The 24,108-nt window shown below is 40.3% G+C and overlaps 1 protein-coding gene across 6 annotated transcripts in view; it reads left to right on the top strand.

Annotated features, from left to right (window-relative positions):
- Positions 1–3,778: 3,778 nt before the first annotated feature.
- dusp8a (dual specificity phosphatase 8a) overlaps positions 3,779–24,108 on the top strand; it is a 55,960-nt gene continuing 35,630 nt past the window's right edge. Inside the window, exons 1-4 of one of the 6 annotated variants that reach the window (XM_017700172.2) lie at positions 3,779–4,110; positions 13,331–13,708; positions 16,694–16,741; positions 23,216–23,354. In XM_017700172.2, coding sequence (XP_017555661.1) covers positions 13,478–13,708; positions 16,694–16,741; positions 23,216–23,354 — 418 coding nt within the window. In that variant the 5' untranslated portion in view covers positions 3,779–4,110; positions 13,331–13,477. Of the gene's footprint in view, positions 4,111–10,071; positions 10,280–13,330; positions 13,709–16,693; positions 16,742–23,215; positions 23,355–24,108 lie in introns of those variants that run through there. The other 5 variants (XM_017700173.2, XM_017700174.2, XM_037542741.1 and 2 more) reach the window with 5 other exon arrangements.

Raw genomic sequence — 24,108 nt, forward strand, 5'->3', positions numbered from 1 at the left:
ATGTGCTAAAACATTTACAATAATGTAGATACATTAACGATAGTAGTCCATTAAAATGTACAATGTACTCTTTGTGGAAATTTAAAAAAAGAGACATACTCGCATCAGGTGCAAATGTTCTGCATGTATCAATATGAACAAATTCATCTGGGGCTATTTTGCATGTGACTTCTGAAGCTAAAGTACAGAGGAACGACTGCAATAAACCTGCTTACATCCTTATAAGCATGGTTACTATGCACATTTCAGCTTTTGGTGATGTAACTTATAATGAAATCTTAAATTTGTTCGTCTTTTAACATAATTAAGTATGTTTTATAGGATTTAGTTAAAAAGTAATGAAATAAAGAATTCTAGACTATGCTTAAAGAAGTCCCTTGCACCATTTAAACCCACCTTTGTCACTAATAAGTCCAGTTTTTCGTTTTATTTTAGAAACGCTATGAAGAATTTCAAGAACTGATAAGCTTTTGGATAACATAAGTACTGCTTTAAGGAAGATTCATCACAAAACATTGAAACTTGGATCTATTATTAACAAAATCATGAAAATTTCAACGTTATGCATTTAGACGGCCCTTTGGCTAAGTGGACAAGGTCAGTGTGCAGTGCGACTGTAGAGCCGAGTGTGTGTGTGTGTGTGTGTGTGTGTGTGTGTGTGTGTGTGTGTGTGTGTGTGTGTGTGTGTGTGTGTGTGTGTGTTATGCATTTAATTAAAGCATGTTCTATCTAAACTAGCTGACTGACTGTATCATTCTAATTAAGACTTTGTCATTCTGCAATTCTACTATACTGCCTTTAATGTATAATTTTAACAAAGCTATCTTAATTTCAGTCAATTGATGTTTGTACCATGCTGTAATCCCATATAAGTTTAATAATCTTTAAGTTCAATTTATATAGTGCCTTTCACAAACCCAAGGACACTTTACATCATCATCAAAATCAAATTGTACTACAGAGAGGAAGAAAGGAAGATTTTAACAGGGATTTGAAGGAAGACAGAGAAGAGCAATTATGAAGAATGGAAGGTAGAGAATTCCAGAGTTTGGGGGCAGCAGCACTGAAAGATATGCCACCCATAGTAGAAAGTCTAGTTGAGGGAACTGTGAGGAGTCCAGCATTAGAAGATTGGAGAGCACGAGAGGGACAGTATAAAGAAATGAGATCAGAAAGGTATGTCGGAGCCAGACCATGTAAAGCCTTGAAGGTAAGAAGAAGGATTTTGTACTTGATCCTAGAACTAATAGGAAGCCAATGCAGCTGTCGAAGAACAGGAGTGATATGAGCTGTGCGCTTGGTGAAGGTCAGAACAGAACCTCGGTTTTTTCAGCGTTAAGTTTAAGATAGTTTGTTTCCAACCAATTGTTCAAATCTCTGGCACAAGAACTGAAAGCCTGAGCGGAGGCAGAGAGGGAGGTAGTGCTGACGTAAATTTAAATATCATCAGCAAAGCAGTGAAAGTTAAAACCATGGTTGCGAATGATCTGACCGAGTGGGGAGATGTAAATGATAAAGAGGAGAGGGCCTTGTGACACCAAGATCAACAGCAGCAATACCAGATTTGTGGGAGCCCATAGAAATGTATTGATGCCCATCAGCAAGGTATGACTGTAACCACTGAAGGGCAAGGCCAGTAATGCCCATAGATGACAGTCTAGATATAAGAATATTATAGTTAACGGTGTCGAAAGCTACTGTTAAATCTAAGAGAATCAGGATGTTAAGAAATCCAGCATCTGTAGACAGCAGCAAGTCAGCAGCAAATATAAGTTTAAGATTCAGTATATTTTTGGCAATTTAATAGAAATGGTTTGTGACCAACAGCTCAAAGTAGGGAATGTAAAGCATTTTTGGTCATGGCACACAAAACAAAATGAATGAATAAAATGAAACTGATTGAACTGAATTGAGTCTTATTGATTTTCAGAAACAAAATAATACTAGTAATACTAATATTGTTTTACCTTGATAATTGCAATAATAAATCTTATCTCTATTCAGAACTAGCATGTCTGTAAGGTTTGGCAATGAGAGTATAGCCTTTAAATAATTGCTAATATTAAACAAATATTTTAAACAAATTAATGAATAACCAGATAAATAAATAGCCCAAACAGCCCAGATGGCTATATTGACCATGTAACTTGATATGTAATGATATGAATGTTTAATATCATGAAAAGTACTCAACATTTTATCAAGATTATTACGATATTATCCTGATGTCAAATAAAAACACTGCATGTGTAAAACAAATATATCATCACTGTTGTGCAAGATCTTTGCATCCCTTTTTTTGATGTTCTTCTGTTTTTGTTTTTTGCATAATTTGAAAACTCCACTTACCCTTTGCGTTTTCATGATGAACAGACCAACAGAATATATCTTGTTACATTACATTTCATTAATTTACAGACGTATTCACTAATGACATCATGTCATTAGCATGTTTGCCTAAAATGTGCATATATTCAATAAACCAACACTTATAATATAATCACAATACCATATGTTGAATTTCATGGTATACTGAATGTCAGTGCATATATAGAGACTAGAAGAGCCTCTGAAATGGTGACATATCTAAACCTTGAGTGACACTGTCACATATGATTCATTTACTTTTTAATCTCCATACTTTGAATATAATTAGCACTTATCTCGTTTGCCTCACAAAGGTATGAAAATGTTTTATACCATTTTTAAAGGAAGCCTGTCATAGTGAGTTTGTTCAGGTTCTCTCAATCGAGGTGTAGTAACTAGTTACATTCACTCAAGTACATGTACTTTAACTTTATCATAATATTTTTACTTCTACTTAAATATATTACTGAGTAAAAGAGTCTGTTTTACTCAGTTGCAGTTTAGCCTTTCACATTTAGCTCATTTGTTTTTTGTGTTTAATTCTGCTCTGTAGGTGACAGCATCTGTTCACACCTCTGACTTAGAGCTTCATGCCTTTCTTTTAGACCAAAAGAATCCTAAAAAGAGAAAAACAAAGACTAACAAACTTCATTTCTGCTGCAGTTCTAAGTGACTCAGTTTGACCCAGTTAGTACTTCTAATCAAGTTTGTTTTTGTACAGGATGGGATGCGTCTTAAGTGCTCAGTCACACATTAAAAGTGCAAGTAAGCCTGTGTGGTTCATGTTCTTACTGGGAACATTTCCTTATGTGCTCGTCTTTGTTTCACTTGAAACTTGAACTACCGGCAGTAATGTCCTTCCAAACCAGTAGATGGCGCCAATTCACCATGCCACGAAATCTATACGAGCTGAACGCTTTCACTACCGCCCACCGCATGAGGGCGCCATGTGACATTCGGTTTAGGCAAAACCGCACAAACTAGGAATAGCAAATTCTGTTGAAATGAATGAATGAATAAATAATAAATAAATGGCTATGACGCGCGCAATAGGTTTATGATGTGCGCAGTATATTACAAAAACCAAATTACAATTAAATTACAATTAAATTACAATTACAATTAAACCAAAGATGAAGCTTCGCTCAGTATCATCATTGCGCCTACAGGCCGTCATAGTCCGCCGCAGAGGAGCCGGTCCCGGCGAGCGCCTGACCTACAGGAGCTGAGCGCAGCAGGCGGAGCTGCGTCCTCTCAAATCACTGTGGCCCTTTAATCTGCGGATCACGCCGCTGACGTAAGCCCAGCCCTGAGCCTCGCGCTCCTATTGGCTGAAGGTGACGTCAACTACATTTTTCCCCCTCCTGAACCATGACCTCATCCTTAGTTCATTTTTAGTGCCTAAGTGCACCTTCTGGTTTTTTCTGCCCCCGGCTACCGCTCACCGTCGGCCTGTTTACCCCAGAGGCCCAAAACACGAGCCGAGCGGCGCTCGGTTGGGTCGCCCGTCTGATCCCCAGAGCTGAAAGCTCAGTGACAGCAGCGCCGGGAGCTCGTGTGTGTGTGTATGAGAGAGAGTGTGTGTGTGCGCGTGCGTGTGTGTGTGTGTGTGTGTGTCCACGAGCGCCCCGGACCCCGTGCTTAGTAAACACTGACGTTTATTTGGCCAATGGCGTCCAGTCGGAGCGCTGCGTCCTGCACGGAGGAGGCGAGCTGAGCGGTGTGGAGCCCGGAGACGGTACGGTAGGTGTGAGTGTGTGGACGGTGGAGTCTGGTCGCGCTGTTCGTTCGGTACGGTTTAGGGTCTGCGAGCGGAACACGGTCCGCCTGCCTGCCTGCCTGCCTGCCTGCCTGGGCATCAGCGCTGCTGGACTGTAACAGGCAGCCAGTCGAGCGCCATCTAATCACCTAAACGCGATGTTGCGGTCAGCAGGACTGGTTGGACCGCGCTGGCAAGTGAACAGGTCTCGCACAGCACTGCTGCTGATGCATACCTCGGCTGTAAGCGCCCCGAGCTGCTATTTCACGCGTTTTCTCTGGCCTAGTGTAGCCCGTCAGACTGCTCCGCGCTCTCAGCTGCAGCTGTCAGACGGGTCTTCTGTTCATTTCTTAAACTCGAGCTTTCGTAAGACGAACGGGGGGGAGGTGGACACGATTACATCAGACAGACAGCTGAGTTTTAATGGATGTGGGTGAAAATAGACACTCATTCAGCGGCTCCTGCAGCATCCCTGTCCTCCATCTTTAAGCACAGGGATGGATGACAGCGGCAGCCTGCTGTGTTTTTACATTAGACTATCTACACTTTCTCTGTGCTGATCAGTCCCTCGGGCCTTTTAGCGTGATTACATCTTAATTGTGCTGTTTTCTGAGGCGGTGCTGATGCTGTCCTGGAGTCCCAGCTTATTTATAGGGCCTTTATTATGAAAAACACACTGAATTCACCCTGTTTACTTTTCTGATGTTGAATTTGATGTTGAGATGGGCTATGTGGAAAAATGTGACAGCACAATATTTCAAGATGCTTTTCACAATACACACAGTGTCATGATGTTCACTTTTTCTGACGTGATAACTCAGAACACACAAAGTAGCGCCACATTAAAAAATAGTATCAAGAGCAATGAATCCAGTGATTTATATTCAAAATTTCACATACTGTGCTGCATTAAATACAGTTAAACAGGACCGATTAACTGTTTGTAATCATACATGCAGCTGGGATTTTTTAAAGTACTGTCAATATCCACGATATGCTCCAAAAAGCATTTTGTGACATATTGTGACGTGACGTAATGTGATAAATGCTGTCATATTGCCCAGCCTTAGTTTGATGTTGTATGTACACATAGTTAAAGTTTTGAAACGTGCTCCTCAGCTCATGTAGAGCTGATGTTAAGACAGTGAGTTTTGAATGAACTGTTTTTGTGATGTCACAAAAGCCAATTCATTTACATATATCCACTAAAAGATTGCAGCACTTTAACGCTGCCCATTCGTGCCATAGTTAAGGAGTGTTTCAGCTCAGACTGCTTTTTGAATAAGGCGCATTACAGGGCAGCCAATCAGAAAAAAAGGTCATTTACATATATGAGTCAAAATGGTGCAGTAACAAAAACGACCTGTTTAATTCTAAGGCATAACGAGAGATTAAAAATGGTCACGTTGAAATGAATTATAATTGTTTTTGGGACATCAAAGGACCTACGTGGACCTATAGAATACAATAAAAATGTATGTAATGTGTCCTGTGATGAAATATGTTAGATAGTAGACTGTGGTACTCTATGTCTGTACTATACAGTGCTTCCATACAATACTTTACACTCCTCTTTCAGTTAACACTTCAGTGGTGGTGTTGCATTTGAAGGTTGGATGACCATACCGTGCCATGCTTGTATTCCCAGTATTCCCTGTCCACCTATCATACATGGTAAAATTGCATTACGCTCTCTGTCACATTTAATTAGTTTGGCCTGTGGGACTACACGGTATGGATACTGCATACTATCTGATGCAGAACAATTGACATTCATTGTGCACTAGAGGTTCTCGTTTTTTCACATGTGAGCAAATGTTACATTTCACAACAAAGCAAGCCCACAGAAATGATCCATTTTAGTTTATAAGCGGTTAGTCTTGATGTACGCCTAGTATGTCTATATTGAGACCCATGAAACATATTCGAGTATAACGTACGCTCTTGTTTGGGATGCTAACATTGTTTTGCCCCTTTCTGGCTTCAGTTAAATGAGTTTATTCATGAGAAAATGGTTTTATGTACAAAGCCTGTGTCCTTAGTTCACATGGTTTGAGATTAATGGTTATTGTTGTGTGAGGATGTGTTTACAGAAATATTACATTGCAGCTATATCGCTTGCTATTGTGATAGAGCACACCTTTGCACTTTTGTGTAGTAATGCAGTGCACAGACTTCTGCTAAAAACATATTTTTCAGCCATAAGAAGCTGTTGCTTAATCTGTGTTCTTCCTTTGTTCTGTCTTGTACTAAGTGTACAAACTCTGTTGCTGAGCAAGGACTAGCCAGGCCTAGCATCCCTCTCCATAAAGCACAGTGCTGCAGTGCCTAAGACAGCCGTAGTGGACAGTGGCAGGGTGAGGTAGAAACGTACAATACGCTGACCCTGCACAGACTGTTAATCTCACTAGCTGCCAGGGCTTAGTTCCTCAGAGGGCTGCCTGTCACTGTTCACTAAGCAAATGGGAATCAGTCAGCATGCAGAAATAGAGAACAGAGGTGACGTAGGTTGGTATCGCTGAATCCTGCTTTTATGTGCTAATCTGAGACGTATTTATCAGATTTTTCAGCAAAAGAATGCTGATCTGGGATCAGTTTGTGCTTTGTACACTGCACTGAATAGGATTATATACACTGAGGAGGTCTTAGATCAGTTCTTATGCTGGTACACTTAAAAGTAAGGGGTTCTTTAGAGGGAGGCCATGGTAGAACTAGTTTTCGTTCCGTAATGAACCTTTCAGTGGGATGTGTGTTCAAAGAAATGTTTTTGTGAATGAGATGTGTGAGTGTTAAAAATGTCCACATAATGTAAACATATGTATGAAAGAGTTTTTTCTACAACCAAGCGTCCTAGCCATGAACCGTTTAGAAACCTTTATTTTGTGAGTCTTCGTGCTGTCACAGTCATGAAAGTTCAGATGATAAAAATAACTGCGATTAATGATTTAATTGTCATTATTTGTTCATTATTTGTTCATTATTCACAACTAGTGAAATGCCTGAAGTTACTACATTGCCTAATTGACCACTTTATGGTCACTGTAAGTAATTATCATCTCAAATAATTGCGACTAGGTGATTGTGTAATAATTACGGTGGGCCGAGAGAGTGGGAGAGCTTTTTTTAATACCAAGGGTCCGAATTTGGAAGTAGAATCTGGTCTTAGATCAGGTTGTAATGACAAGATAATTGAAAGATGCCAGAGCATCATTTGAAGTCTCTAACATTGAAGATGATCTATAATTCTCATTAAACCAACACATGTACATGTGTTACATGTTCCAGCCTACAGCAGTTTAGCCTTGCCTACTGTTGAAGTCATAATGAGTGTTTCAGACTGAACTGTCTCAGCCAATCAGATCAGAGCTCATTTACACACATCAGTTTTAAAGGCACAGTGTCAAAGACAGCCTGATAAAGGGGTAAGTAGAAGTGGGAATATAGTTAAAAGAAGCTTTAAGGATACTGTTTTTGAGCACATTTATCAAAAATACAGCCGTTCAGAAAATGATCAAAGTGAACCATTACTGCACTTTTCATAGGACAGATTTTTACAAGACAAAACATATACTGGATAAAAACCGCCTCATAAAAGAATCCAGCAGTGCTTTAATTATTAACAGAGATACATATTACACACTGAGAAGAGCCAGTGGCTGTCAAAGACGTGTGTATGTATCATAAACATCCTAGAATTTATACCAGGTTGAATATGTGACGGTATGTGCTTAATGAATAACCAGCTTGGGTGATATTTAGTTTTCCTTATTTCAGCATTTATGTTCATGTTTACTGTCTGTGTACAATGTGCCGTAAGGAAGTGATTGCTGATCTTTTAACACGCTGTCACGTTTTTTTAATAAAGCACAATAAAAGGCAGCCAGTCAGAACAGAGGTCATTTGCATGTGTAAGTCACAGTAGGAAAAACAGCCTGTTAAATTCAAAGGGATAAAGAGAGGTTGGAAAATGCTCATGTAAGTTGTGACTGTGGCTCATAATTGTGATGTTTTACTCAGGCCTCAGAATGTGATTGGTGTCTTCCTGTGCCACCACGCAGCATTTGGAAGTAACAGCAATAAATAATCAATAAAACATGTGCCCTGGGCATTTTGTTGCTATTCGTGATGCCAGGGTGACCTGCATTTTCCCTCTGTGACCATTCACTCTGATTTGAACTTTGTGTTGCCATAGCAACCAGAGAACCTCAGCCTGTCTGCACATCAGCATCTGCACTAGCACTTGGTGGAGTCTCTCACCAAGAGGGTTAGCTAGCTTGCAGTCAGGTTAGCAAACAAGGCTAGTGGATGACAACCACGATGACTAATCAGGAAAAAAATACAGTCTGTGAGAGTCACTGGAGGAGTGGGAGAGAGCAGGGTGCACACGAGACCTTGGAATATGAAGGGTTTTGTTTCATAGACCACTGCGATTAATTTTTTTCCATGTTATACGTTGTTGTAATTGAGCTTTACCCATACAAGAAATATTAAGGCTATATTATGATTAATACTGCCTTTATTAGAGCGAAAAGTGTTTTTGATTATACATCAGCTGTTATTTTATGTCAAATACTGGTCAAATCTAATATTGTTATAAATAGATATACAGCATCTTGCAGTGCATAGGGGTGTAGGGATGGCCTGTGTAGGGTTGATGGGAACAATCCTGATGTTTCCTTTTGAGAATTGAGCCTCATGCAATAATACTGGGTGTAGCAATCAGTTACAATAACTATTGCCTGTGTAAAATGTATGACAGGAACTATTTTTCCTTTCACGGTCTCCCTCCACTCCTCATACACACTCCTATTGTGTACTATATACATATATATATATATATATATATATATATATATATATATATATATATATATATATATATACATAGTATTATAGTACACAATAGGAGTGTGTATGAAGTAAATACTCATACACACTCCTATTGTGTACTATATATATATATATATATATATATATATATATATATACATAGTATTATAGTACACAATAGGAGTGTGTATGAGGAGTGGAGGGAGACCGTGAAAGGAAAAATAGTTCCTGTCATCCATATTTTATATATCTATATATATATGTATAATGTGTGTGTGTGTGTGTGTGTGTGTCTATATACGTGTGTGTGTATATGTATGTACACACAAACACACACATATTTAAACAAAATGATGACTGTACCCATGTTGTTGCACAGCTGACTGACTTAGGAACATGCTGGTGTGAATTATTGATTGGTGCATTTCATGTCATGAATTAGTGCTGTGCTCTAGGTGTAGTAGATTCGTTTAGATTAGTTTAGATAGGTTTTGATTATATGTTTCAAGTAGATGACAGTTATCCGCAATGCGCTGTTACACCACAACATTGTCACTGTTGGAACAAAACCTTGTATTTCCATGTTTGTCTATTTTATTTAAAAACGCCAGTTGCCCTTTACAGTGTGTCAAAACTTAATGATGAATGGACCAGTAGAAATGGTTCACAATTTACAAAAAATATGTAATCTTGTTACATTAAGCTGCATAAGCATGTGTTTTCTTTGTCCTGTAAAATAACTTTTTTGTATGCTTTACCAATTCTCCCCTTCTTTCAATCCACACTAAAGGGCCTGTGAAAGTGTCAGTGTCACTGCTGGTACTGCCAGAGTCGTTGCAGTCGCTTAGGGCCCAGAGCGATAAGAGACCCCAGAAATTATTATTGTTATTATTATTTTTTAATAAATATGTGTCATTCCTCATGACATTGGCCAGATGGGTGTTTCTTAGAGCCCCTGAATGTTCAGAAGCAGCTGTGGGTGGTGGTCTTGGTATTACTGTGGTATTACTCGGTAATGAATCGAGCAGAAAATCAGTGCTATAGCCCAGCCCCGAGCACCCCCCCCCCCTTTACTCCTCCTTCTCCTCACACAGTCAGGCTGTGTTGTGAAATAGAAGCAGCGCCATTATCCGCGTGCAGCGGCAGCCCCGCGCGTCCCGGCGGCTCCAGCAGCGCAGTCGCGCCGCAGGGGGGCTCGTGAGCGCTTCGATCAGACAAACAGAGGGACTCGAGGCGCTCGAGCTGGACGTTAGCCAAGGTGAGGATGCGCAGAGATTGAACTGCATGTAGCGGAGGAGCGTGCACAGCGGTGATCTGCGGCAGGTTGGTGGTTTAGTGTGTCTGACGGACGGTTTGTTGATGTGAGTGGCGCAGGGAGCTCGCGCGCGCTCAGCATCTCCTCCGCGCAGGCGCCCATGTTGCTGATGCTGTGTGTGAGAGTCTGGTTACTAGGCAGTTCTGCTGTGTACTGCCGCAGATTGGGCTCGCTGCCACCCAGCATGGGCTTTGTTTATAAAGAGCTGAGACAAAGTTGCTGCAGAAAGGATCTGGACTGTTTACCCCAATCAAGATTTCTCAGTTAACCACTAAATTAAGCTCAAAAGTCAGATCCAAAAGCAGAAGAGCTGAGGCATGCCGCCTTTGAGTAGTACTCACTGTTAGCCTAATATATTCAGCCTGTATGTTATGTTAAAATTCTGTTTATTTGAGAAATATCACCCTGCTCTCTTATGATGTGGTGTGTAATTTATGATGCTTAGGCTGCTGAAGGAAAAATATCTGAAAAAATGTTTGTCATAATATACAATTATATTGTACGTATACAAATCACAGACTCCATCTATCTGTCTGTCTGTCTGTCTGTCAATCTATCTATTCTGAATGATGCGTTTCATTCCAAAATGCTGTATATCCATTTGCAATGTTTTTAGCCATAAGGAATTTTTGAAAAGAATAACAGTGGGCATAAACTGAAATCACATTTTACTTCATTAATAAAGGTGTTATAAATCATAATATAGCGTTAATATTTCTTGTATGTGTAAAAGCCCCACTTAACAACTTGTATTATCAAAACTTTTATACGTACATATAAGAATACACAAAATACACACCACTTTCACTTTTGCTGCAGTTTGAAAAATCCAGACTTTTTTTCCTAGGACTGTGTCCTGCTGCTACAGACAAATGCTAGTCTTACCAGGTACCTATGTGTGAATACTGTTTCATGACTCATCCTGTTTTTTCTTCTTCTTTTTTTTCAATAAAAATAGTTTTTGTTCACTGAACGTCAATGTTTTATTTAAATAATTTACAGACCTCTCTTTGTGGCAGCCTGGTATTATTTGTAATTATAATCCAGCACCTACCTTGGCTGATCAGTGCTTCATTAAATTACATCAGGTGTACTGCTGATGAAATCTGTGCGATGGCTTTTGACACTGAGGAGAAATCCAGAACCAAACCTGAGTTCTTCTTCGCAGCTCAAAAGAGATTCTTGGTATTGCTTTAAGTTTTTTTCTTCAGGTAAACAGAGGAATAACTGTGTGTGTATATATATATATATGTATGTGTGGCTATAAATGCAATACAGCAGAATATTGCCTACATTGTGTTGTTCTCTTTCATTCTCACTCATTCACCTGTATATACATACACTCCCGCTGCATAGTACTGCAGATTTTCTTGTCATAATATCACTCACCCCCTCCCCACCACCACTGCTCTCTGCAGAAGAAGAGAGAGATAGATAGAGAGAGAATGAGTGTCTTTGGCCTGTGTGATGGGTTGTTGTGATGCTCTATATGAAGGCAAAGCTGCTAACCTCATCCTTAGCTTCTGCTTAGCCAGCAGCTTTATTGCACTGTTGTGCTTGTTTTTGTCAGCCATGCCTGCCCTGCCCCGCTGTTCACTGAGGCACAATAACACAAACTGCTCTGTAGCACAGTGAATCTAGAGTCATTTTTTGCTCTCTCGAGGAAATTTGGGCAAAGCACAAGGAAATGGATCCTTGTGATTCTTTCCGTTCCAACCAGTCTTTGGTGGTGATCTCTACCTGGAGCAAGAGAAAGCTTATCTCTTGACACTTTCACTTTAGCTGTGCTTAAGTCTCCATTAGGAAGGGAGAGAAGGACAGAGCTAGCCAAAGGCATGTATTTTTTATGACTGGTGTGTTAGATGAGCTATAAGGCAGGCCAGTGCTTTCTGAGTGACTGTCCACACAGGTCTCATATTGTTGCTTACTTCATTGAGAAATTCAAACCTTGTTGAATTAAAAACATTAGTTTATCATCTTACTGAAGAATTTTACCTCACTTGACCACTCATATTACTCTGCGTGACATAAGTGCTCTTGTCCCACATATTGTCTTTGTCTACCATCTTTATCCGAATGGCTGAGTAGCGTAAAGTGGTGTCATAAGGAGCAGAGAGAGTGGTGGTATCCACTCCAGTAAAGCCAAACGCCATCAGCCCTGTTGAAGTGATCGGCCTGTTAGTGCTGTGTGCCTGCAGTAAGTGGTGGGTTGTATGAGAGCTTAAAGAGAGACCTAGTGATAAACCACGTCAGTTCATGGTATGCTCCCACCACTGAGGCCTGATCTTAATAAAAAGTTATTATAATGATTCTGATCTTCTCTTTTACATTTACAAGTATGTCTTTACATGGCACACTGTACCTGATACATCACTTAACCTCTAGATGAGGCCGTTGATTATATTAGAGCAGCAAGGGTATTTGCCTTTCCCTGCAAATTGTGTAGTAATTCATCAAGATGGTAATTTTTTAAGATGTATCATCAATTAATCATCAATTAGTTGTGACAAAGCTAAACCTCCACGTGCACACCAAAGGTATATGTTTTCATGTATGCATTACTTGTATGTTACTCAGTTTGGTGCTTGCACTGCTTCTGTGTTAAGAATAGACATTATAATGCTAGCTGAGAGGAGAGATGAGAGGAGTGCATGCATTTGGTGAAGTTATTGAAGCTTTAGTGTGACAGGGTATGCTGTGTGGCCTGCTCATCAGGGAGTGTGCCAGCTTTGAAATTCCCTGAGCTTAATTTAGCCACCTCTACTGGTTCCTGTTTCACAAGCAGGCGAACAAAAGCCTTTCTAAATCTGACAGCAAACATCACACACTCAGCTATAGCTTAAAATAATGCTAGCTGCTATTGTTTTCTTTCATTTTGAAATCTCTCTTTTGACCATGAGTACTCCTGTCCAACTGAGATTGCTATTGCATGCTGCCATGTTTTAAAGGAACATTGTGTGTAATGATGATTTTTTTTTTGACCAGTAACCAAGAGTGCATGCATCATTGCACAAGTTTTTATGGCATGCTGTAATAAACTTCCTCTTCTCTTTTCTCAGGCAGCATGGCAGCTGTGAGGTCAGTGCCCAAGCTGCTGCGGTGATCTGACCACCCCTGCCCTTCCCCAGCCACACTTCTGCCCTGGTCCTCCTCTGGTTGAGCGAGCCCCATCCAGAGCCGCGCTGCCTGGACTCGACAGAACCTCCATGGCGGGTGAGAAGGGCCGTCGCAGTGCCATGGACATCAAGCGTCTGGCCGGGCTGCTGCAGCGTGGGGCTGGCCGCCTGCTGGTCATCGATAGCCGCACCTTCTCTGAGTACAACGCCTCCCATGTGCACGGTGCTGTCAATGTCTGCTGCTCCAAACTGGTGAAGAGGAGACTGCAGCAGGATAAGGTGTCAGTCACCGAGCTCTTGCAGCCCAATGGCAAGGTCAAGGTATGGCATAAGTGTGGTAATGAGACATCACTGTCATAGCAAAACCTTTTAAAAAATGAGAACTTGTATGTGAAGACTTGTTTATATTGGTTCTAGTGTTGCTGAAATGTATTAAAAAACAAAAGGTAAAAATTGCAAGGGTTTGATGAAGTGATGATTTGTGCAAATCTAAGAAGTTCAGGTAGTTGAAAGAGTTTCTCTTAATGAGTGGACTTACTTATAGCCTTTTATGGAGCAAATGACCTTCTAACATTACAATATTACAAAAAATTAATATGTACTTGTGAACATCCATTAAAGGGCGCCTCTTTTGGCACCTAATTGTTATAATGAATTATTATGCATGTACAGAATTTGGCACTGTCCTTATGGAGTTTTTGCAAAATGAAGTGTAGTAGTCAACAAGCAGTTTAAGAGATGAGAAAAAGGACTTTATCGCTGCCTGTGATTTGATTCTAGTCGTCTGCCCAGCGGCTACACTTAATCCCCCCCAGCGGTCTATATTTGGAAGAGCACAGTAGGTTTATTGCTTATCAGTGGCTCAGAAATTGGATACTTGCACTTTCCATGACATCTGCATTGAACATGACATCGTTTTTCCACCCATGCGAGCTGGTATGCAAAGACTTTATATTTTTAGGTTCTCTGTGAAACTGAAGGAACTTGGTGGGGGAAACCCAAGCAGAAACTCATGTCTTCAGAATGCCTGTCTGTACCCGATGAGCTCATGATGATGCTGAAAAATGATCTGCTTTTATTTCTTCTGCAAGCTAGATCTCTCAGACAAAGCCTTGGCTTTGGTACATATATTGATTAATCACACTGGTAATATCATTAGTGATGGGAACTTGTTTTGCATCATAGATTAATGTGTGTATTAATACATCATCAATATATATTTATGGGGTGCATGACTCATTCCCATGCTATCAGTACGATGGCTTTTAGAATAGTCTGACTTGCCTATGTGATTGGCGGTTCATAAAACTAACTTTTCTTGTTCCAGGCATGACCTGCCATGCATGCATTCTACCTCATGCTTCACCAGTACTCATATTTTCTCTTTGCGGTTCCTCTTTCTCCATTTCATCACTGATAAAGACAGGCACCAGGTGCAGGTGTCCTATTCTGCTAAAGAGTTGGTAAAAGATACAGGCACAGAATGGGATCATTTCACTTTAGGCTTGTAGGATTAATTCCTCATCCATTAATCAAGATTGTTTAACATTGCAAGCGCCACATTCTCCTCTCTGCCACCTCTTCCTCTGCTTCAGATTTTGAGCTGTCATGTATTAACCTTAAGCAGGATCTTGCGTAACCTCACTTCTAAGAGATAATGGCTAACAGACGCTTGAGGAGGATTTGGCCTGGTGTATGGTGGCGTGCTCATGCTGGGCTTTTGTTTGCCATTTGGTCTCCAAAGCGGAGCAGACTGCTTCCTTGGGCCTGATCTGCTGGCAGGGCCTTACACCATGTGAATGTAGCAGAGTGGCACTGCTCTCCCAAGTCTTTCACTCTCTGTACCCCCTTCCCTCTCCCTGGCTGTGCTCTGGGGCTGGCTGGCTTGCATTATCTCCCTCAGTAAAGAGGATAATGCCTGTGATTAAGGCAGGGTCTGGATAAAGCTGGAGCTATCTGGATGTAGAGGAGGAGGCAGGACAGGGTGGACACTAGAGTCTCTTTGTTATTGGTTAAGCATGACATCATCCTCTTTTGTGTAGCCACTGGCAGAGCACAGGCTAGGCACGTGCAGTGCTTCTGTACCCCCCTCACCACCACTTCCCCCATCCTCTCAAGACTCCTGCCATGGCCTGGGGCAGCAGCCTCAGTACAAGCAAAGGCCACCAGTGTAGTCCATTGTGAGGGTGAATAAAGGAAGGAAGTGAAAGAGAGCATAAATGGATGGGTAGCACACATCCACGCATAGATAATGGTGAGGTCCCCCTTGGCTCAACACTTGGTCCACTTCAGATTACATCAGCGGAAGGCACTGCTGAATTTGCATAGCATGCTTTGTAAATGGGTCAATGTTAAGTACAGTAGATAGACCCAGCTACCATTGAAGTAGAAGAATAGGACTTCCTATGCAGCAACAAACCGGGCCATTTCTAAGCTCATGGTAATCCCTGCTGCCAAATGTTCCATTGAGCTGCTATTGACAGATGGTTCAGTGATCGCCCAGGGTGAAGACAGACTGACAGGCTGGCCCACAGGACACGCAGTCTCAACTATAGCCTAAAGAAAAGGCCTTAGGGTAAGACAGGGACACAGAAGGCTCAAGAACTTGAAAGTGTGGCAATGTCCCATGACCATGAATAATGTAAATGTGTTTCGTTCAGAGACATACAGTACCTTACACAATCATGTTTGATTTCATTGTGTCATCATGATCAGATTCCACTTGTGTCCTGATAACACAACCCGCCAGCTTAATGTTGTAATTATTGTTAGTAGTAGTAGTAGTGGTATTGTAAGAAGTGTTACTATGCACACATTTCAGAATGTGATTCAGTATGATAGGATGATGACTTCTCTGATCAACACATAATTTGATGCACCAGAAATCTGACTGAAAATGTGTTTTGTATTAAAGGGGAATTCCACCTTTTTATTTCCAATTTTCTGCATAACTAAATGGTTAAGATGTACAAAGTCATGTAGAGTAGTTTAATGTGAAAAGCACAATTCAGAAGTCAGTGGTGGTGATAGGAACCAGACATCTCTAAAAACTCCCTCACAGAAAGTTGTTGCATTAAATTGTTACAGATACACTGCCTGATGTCTGATACACTGTTTTATGATCATTTTGAGATAAAACTAAAACACATTTATAGTTGAGAGTTACACACAGGACGTTGTAAGGCATTTTTTCTTAAATTTATCAATATTTTATCATTTTAAACATTACATATAAATCTCAGAAGATAAATGTAGGTTCAGTGGTCATTTTAGATAGTAAATAAAATGTTTGTATTTGCATTGTAGGCACAGCTCCTGGTTCCTGTCACCACCACTGTAAAGAAATCCAAGCAAGTAAGTTTTCTACAATGAGTCATTTCATTCAAACCACTCTGAATGACTTTATTTTAGATTTCATAGGTTACAAGACATTGAATTATGCAGAAATAAAAAAAGGATAGTGTCCCCTTTAATATGTGAATGTTTCTGTTTTCAGTTTATTAGCACATTCAACATTATAAGAGTGCAATAATTGAAATAAAAGCTGTGCCTTATAATGTCTCAATCTAATGCTTTAGCCACAAGGTAATAAGCTAGTCATGATACAACACAATACAGTGCTCTAATTCAGTATAAAATGATTTGTCATATTCTTATATCCTCAGCTATTATTATTATTATTATTATTATTATTATTACTATTATTGTGTAATATAAAAAAATCCAAAAGAAAGTCAGTTAAAAACTAAGCAATTACTGAAACCATAGCCAAGAACTGTTCTCTTTCTTTTGAGCTCCAAATGAACACTCAGAAACCAAAAAATCATACTCATCCAAGTGAGTAAGGCATTCTGAAATACCAGACCTGAGCCGGAGCAGGTGTAACCCATTAGAACCTTCACAGGAAGGTAGATATGTAGATGCCCAGGAGGCCAGTTGTGACCGCTAACTCAGAACAGTTCATTGCTGACCCTTGATTGCGCCTGGATCAGAAGTATATTATTTAAAATATACAAACATGGATATATAATTCGGCCTGGATACGTTGCTCTCTCACAGAGCTATATAAAACAGCAACAGTGTGCTTCCTGTCATGAAAGAAAATATAATTGCATCTAGGTTTTTAAATAGTCTGCCAGAAATCAGCAAGTAATCTAAAAGGCCTAGTATGAATCATATTTTAAAGCACACACCCAGTGCAGAAGCCACTAGCTGTGATGAATGGCTGCCATTTCTCCCTCTCAGGTGAAATTTGACACATGCTTTGTTGGCTTGGATCCACTGACCCGTCCTCAGAGCACACTGCCGAGGGACAGGAGACAGAGCTGTCAACAAGTTAAAATGTAACGAACGTGCTTAGGGAAACCCAACCTGCACAGGTCAAGAGTACTGACTGCATAGCTATATATCTTAATGCTATTACGAAAACAGATGCTGGCAGACGGTATGTGTAGAAACCGAATGCGTCTGTTTTTTGTTTTTTTTTGGAGTGCTGCTGAAGTCACTGCAATTGCACAGTATCTAAATATAAGATGGGGATTTGTGGTGACCTTGGACCTGCTACCAAAGTCAGGAGGAAAATTGATTTTGACTTTGATTTTGAAGACTGTCCTACCTGCTGCCATGCTGTAAGCTTTTATTTAACAACTGCCACATAAGACGCACATAAAACTGGAATGACCTGCTGATCCTGAATCATGATTCTACTAAGAACGTTGATTAGTGTGTTCATTACTTATTAACTAAAGTTGTGCTCGTGGATATGCACCTGCTGCCCTGCTTATCAGTGATGTACATGTCTAGGTAGTGATTTGGAGCTTGGAGATGGGCTATGTAATCGGTGATCAAACACTAGCAACACTCCCTAGATATTTCCTCTGCTTAGTAGACCCTCAGAGTAAAGTAGATTATATTTCCTAAGAGGACTGAATTACTGCAGTGGAATTTAGTTGTAAGGGGGATGTGTTTCAGACTGGCTCCTCATTTTCTATTTCTTAGTCCACCTAAAATTCTGATTTCTGACTAAAAGTAGACTCTGGTCATTTTTATGAACTGGAATAATGTTCATTAAAATAGAACAATGCTTAAGCTTATACGGAGACTCACTAGTTACGTGGTCCTGACTTTAATTTGTAAAATATCCACACTTAAACTATAATTTTTTTTTTGAATAAATAAGTGAACTCAATTAGCTGACTGCCAGATTCCTACCCTCCATTTTAATGCTGGTTTTAACATGCCCTTTCTGTGTCTCACCCCAAGAGGAGGAGGGAATATCAGGACATACTTCCCCTCAGCTGGGCTAGCCCCTGTGATATAATTAGTTAAGCAAACTATGTAATATAAAATGTTTTTTGAGATGTTAGAGATTAAATTACATCAACTTTGAGAATAGTTATTTTGTCTGACTGAAGCTTCAGGTTTAGAATGGAAATTATGGTGTAATATGCTTTTTTGGTTGTTGTTGCTAGTTGCGTAGCCCTTGGCTTAGCAGTAGAGTAGAGCGCCTAATGGAGTTGCATCAGCAGTCGTTTAGCAGATGGAATCTTTTGGTTCATAAATACCAGTTTGAACATAGCAAATTGCAATAGTTTGGTAATATTCAGTCTTTTAAAATGTTGTTTTTCTCCAGCTTAAAAAGAGCTTTGTCCTCTATTTTTTTCAGGTTTGACAAGAAAGCTTTTTCAGGTGATTTGCTGCTGTGTTGATTTATATTGACATCTGTTTACCCCTCTAAGGCTTTATCTAACAAACTTCGTGATAGCTAAAGTAGTGATGGTCAGAGACGCCTTTAAGTCGACTTGTTGACTTAGAAAGGCCAGTGCTACATTTTAGCTAATTGTAGAGTTATAGACTTGTGATTTTTTTCCAACGTTTGGGGCTTTACTGTAATTCCATAATGAAATAATTGAGATGATAGCTGCCACTGTGCAACTTAAAATTGCTGATTTTATTAGGAACGCTCCATAGCGTTACATGCTTATGCATCAGATTTGCATCACTTTTGTGTAAGTGGTCCCGTAGGTGCTCTAGCGGCAGGCTTATCATTGTTAGGGCTGCATGAGTGGTCAGTGTGTGTTTGCTGCACAGGTGATGGTCAGTGCAGATAGCAGCAGTGTGGCAGGGGTCGTGCCCTAGGAGATATGAGCTTGTGCTCGGGGAGGCACATCTGAATAATGCAGGCAGTGCAACATGGGGCTGACGTCTATGGCTCCTCGCATCTTGAACCCCATATGATCACACGTGTGTGTGTGTGTGTGTGTGTGTGTGTGTGTGTGTGTGTGTGTGTGTGTATATATATATATAGAAGTTATTTTTCTTACTGAAAATGGCAAATTAAATAAACTCGTCACACATAATACAGTAGGCCTAATGGGTGGTGAAGGTTTTGTAAGCAGGTTTTTTGCTTTAATTTATTATTAATTAAAATGAACCTTAACAATTATAATTCAGTGTCTCCTGTAAATAATTTGGTAACTACTATGAATTGAGGAATGGAGCTGTAGGCCCATACACAGGCCCTTACAGTTAAGTAAGTTAGCTAATTTTTCAAATAACCAGTGCAAATTCTTAATCACTATCCTTTTTTTTTTTTAATTGTTTGTGCTCAGTCAGGTCTTCTACTTTGTGGATGTGTACTCTGGTAGGTAAGCCAGACTCTGACAGTAGGCTGAGCCACAGAGAGCCTGTAATCCCCAGGTGATGATGTCACCCACTGGATTTAGCTCTCATCCAATTATGGTGGAACACCTTGTTCTGCCTGTTGGTTGGGGGATGGGGGGAGAGAGGTGCAGGGGAGAGGGTCAGCGGCTGACCGCTGGTAGTGAGCAGTGAGCAGTTCCTATTTTTAAATTTTTTTAAAAAATTCTGTTCCACTTGAATACCTCACGTTCACTCACAGACTCTTTCACACAGAAAGATGAGTAGAGAAATGAAGTGTAAAACTAGGATATGTGGTTCTTGTAGGCTTGCTAGAGTCGAGGTGTGTGTGGTTTGGAGTTTGGAGTTTTTATGATATACATGTTTCACAATGTTTCTAAATATTTACAATATTTTAAGTCGGACACATTGGACAAAAGCAGACAAAGTGCTCGAAAAAAACTGTCACACATAAAAGGCTTGACAAAGTACAAATACCATAATTATTTATAAAAAAGACAATTGAATAATGGGCTACTTGCTACTATGCAGTTTATGTGGTTTCTGTACACTGGTGTCGTCTTCATTGTTAACAGGCATGGTTATTGTTCTACATTAATTTTAATTAAAAAAGGATAATGGGATGGGCATAATGGCATGAAATCTAATCAGCTGCTTCTTACCATGCCATTTATGTAGTTACAATTCATTGTGTTGTAGTTGTTTATGGTTCTACATCCGTCTTTTCATTTTATGTGCAGTGTTCTAAAGATACATGATTTACTCAGAAAACTTTATTGAAACTTTATCATGATAGCAGTGACATATCGTCATTTTGCCCACCCCTTGTTCAAAGTGTGCGGTTAGCAGAGCCACAGTGAGGCAGTCAAAGACTATTTGGTAATCTGGCACCTGTGTCTGACCTTGGGCTGGTGACATCAGCTGAGGGGCAGTCTGCCAATCTGCAGCTGATAAGACTGCTGTGTAAGCACAGACACACACACACATTCACGCACTCGATTCTTATTTACTGTCAGACGCAGCCTCATATTGATTTGTGAGGGAACATGACTGGCTGTCTATTGCTCAGAGTTTCAGAATATGTCTTCAGTTCAGTTTTATTCTTTGGCTAAAGTGGAGGGTAAATGTATGGTGAAGTATATGGGCTAGTGTCTATTCATTGTAGTCTGTGCTATTTTTAGCTTTACCACTCAAAATAGATTTAATCAAAGTTTAACAAAAATCTAATATGCTCATTTTTCCCTCACCCCAAAAGTAGTTCATCAGCTAAGACATGCTTGATGTTTGACGTTTCCTTCCTTCCTTTGTTTTTAGGTGGGCAACATACTTTAATCTATTTTTATAGATAACAGGATCTCATACAGTGTTGAAAGCAAACTTCAGACATCAGCCATGTCTTTGCTGATTGGATATATTTGGGGTTAGAGGAAAAATGAATTTATTTATTATCACTTTAATGGGTCATGGAAGAAGTTATGTGCTCTATTTCATAGCTACTGAATGTGACGTTTATGGAAAACGAGTAACAGTCTTACAAATTTCAAGAATGTTTGTGTAAAATATGATAAAACAGTGACCTTCTTTCCTTCTGTCCTTCTGACATATATTCCCTCTTTGCTTAATTCCCTTCTCCTGTTCTTATCGCTGCCATTGTCCTCTCTTCCCCTCTCTTCTCTTCTCCTCACCTCTCTCCTCTCCTCTCCTCCCCTTTCCTCTCCTCTCCTCTCCTCCCTCTCTCTCTCTCTCTCTCTCTCTCTCTCTCTCTCTCTCTCTCTCTCTCTCTCTCTTACTTTCTCGCTTGCTCGCTTTCTTGTGTGCTGTGGCTCCATTACTGTACAGTCACTCTAGAGCAGCGCTGGCTGATGGTCACGTGATTAAAAACTGCCTGACAACATCGAGACAGCCAGGCTCACGTGCAGCCTCACACAGCTTGGTGCTCACACTGCATCTCACACACACACACACACACACACACACACACACACACACACACACACACGCACACAGTATCTCACACACAAGCATATTACTGCAGAACTGCACATAATGTGTATTATCCTCTACATTCTCTACATCCCCTACATTCCTTCTATTCCCTCCATCCTCTACATAACCTCCCCACCATCCCATCTCTATATCCCCTCCATCCCCTAGGTCCCCTCCATTTGCTACATACCTTCCACCTCCTCTGCTCCATCTCCTACAATCTCTCAGTTCCTTCCACTACATCCCCTACATCCCCTCTCCTCCATCCCCTCCATTCTTTCTATACCATCCATCTCTTAGATCCCCTTAATCCCCTCTATCTTTTACACCTCATTCTATCCTATAGTATACTACTGAATTAAAGCAGAAACAACCTCAGTGATTAACATATGTTATTCTCTACTACCTGGAAATCTGGATCTCTAGTATCTGTTCCTCATAGATGAATAGATAGATGGATAGGAGGATAGACAGACAGATCGATAGATAGGTGTATGAATTAGTGGATGGATATAGATAGAGTGATTAATAGTTGGATAGCTAGATAGAGCCATCTGTTGATGGACAGATAGAATAGATAAAGTGGACGAATAGATAGATAGATAGATAGATAGATAGATAGATAGATAGATAGATAGATAGATAGATAGATAGATAGATAGATAGATAGATAGATAGATAGATAGATAGATTCACAAAAACAGAATGAAAGTAATCTGTGTAAAAGGTGAAGCATACTTTGTATTTTTTTTTTTTTTTTTTTTTTCAGAGATGTTAAACTCAATAAGCAAACTTTGTAAAAAGATGCCACATTTATGCCACTGTAGGATGTGTTTTCACTTTGAAAAATCAACAAAACGTCATTTGACCAGGGGCATCCAGTCTTTTGCACATGACTGTAGGTGGATAGAGAGGTGGACAAATGAGTGAACAGAGAGGTGGATAGATAGGTGGAGAGAGAGCTGAACTGTGAGCTCAGCAAAGAGCTGGATAGAAAGGTGGATAGAGGTGAGAGAGAAGTAGATACAGAGAAATGGATTTTTAAGGCCTCAAACAACACTATGGTTTTAAAAATATGCTCTCAAATTCAGGAGAATATTTACATATAATATGACTTAAGTTTGGCTAGCCCTTTATTTTTTCAGGTTGTTCATTGCTGTTTTTTTTTGTGTGTGTGTGTAGGTTGATCTGGGCAGGAGACAGGAGGTGGTGGTGTATGACCAGAGCACGAAGGACGCTGGTCAGCTTTCCAAAGACGGCTTTGTCCACATTCTCCTGAGTAAGCTGGATGGAACGTTCCACAAAGTGTCTCTGCTTACAGGTAATAATACCTTTTACCAACAGAGGGCGCTGCTTGCATCGTCTCTCGCAGATGTTTCTTGTACACTTTCTCTTCCTCTATCTGTGTCTCTCCTCCTTTTTGTTTTGCTTCTTTGCACAAACACTGTCCTCTTTACAGTCTCTCTTTTTCTCTCTCTCTCTCTCTCTCTCTCTCTCTGTCTCTCTCTCTCTCTGTCTCTCTCTCTCTCTCTCTCTCTCTCTCTCTCTCTCTCTCTCTCTCACTCTGTCCCTGCACTTCACACTTCTTGCACACACAGTCTTCACACAGTGGTGCATGATTTGAGGCCTTGATAATTATTCCTAACATCCATTTGTCAGGAAGAAAAGTGTGCTTGTTCTCAGCTTTGAACCCTCTGTGGTCCATCTAGTAGCACTGCCCTGCTTAGATATTTCTTTCCTGATGTCATTACTGTCTAATTATACGGACAGAAGCTGTGATACAGCAGCTGGTTCCTCTGCATGTCATTCATAGTATCGGCAGCGAAATGCTAGTTTCAGATACCGACCTTAATTGTTGTGTCTGATTTGAAGGTTTCTGCTGGAATCTGAAAGGTTATGATCAGGCACAGCAGATTCTGTGTCAAGCATGTTTCCTCTTCTGTTGTTTTGAATTTAATCATCTTGTAGTTCACACGTACATTCTGGCTTAGGTGTTAAGCTGCTTTGGAAAAACAGAATTTAAAGTGTGTTCTAGCAAATATGCCACTCCCCCCCACACACACCACCACCCTTTT

The sequence above is a fragment of the Pygocentrus nattereri genome, chromosome 11 (assembly GCF_015220715.1).
Source record: "Pygocentrus nattereri isolate fPygNat1 chromosome 11, fPygNat1.pri, whole genome shotgun sequence".
Lineage (NCBI taxonomy): Eukaryota > Metazoa > Chordata > Actinopteri > Characiformes > Serrasalmidae > Pygocentrus > Pygocentrus nattereri.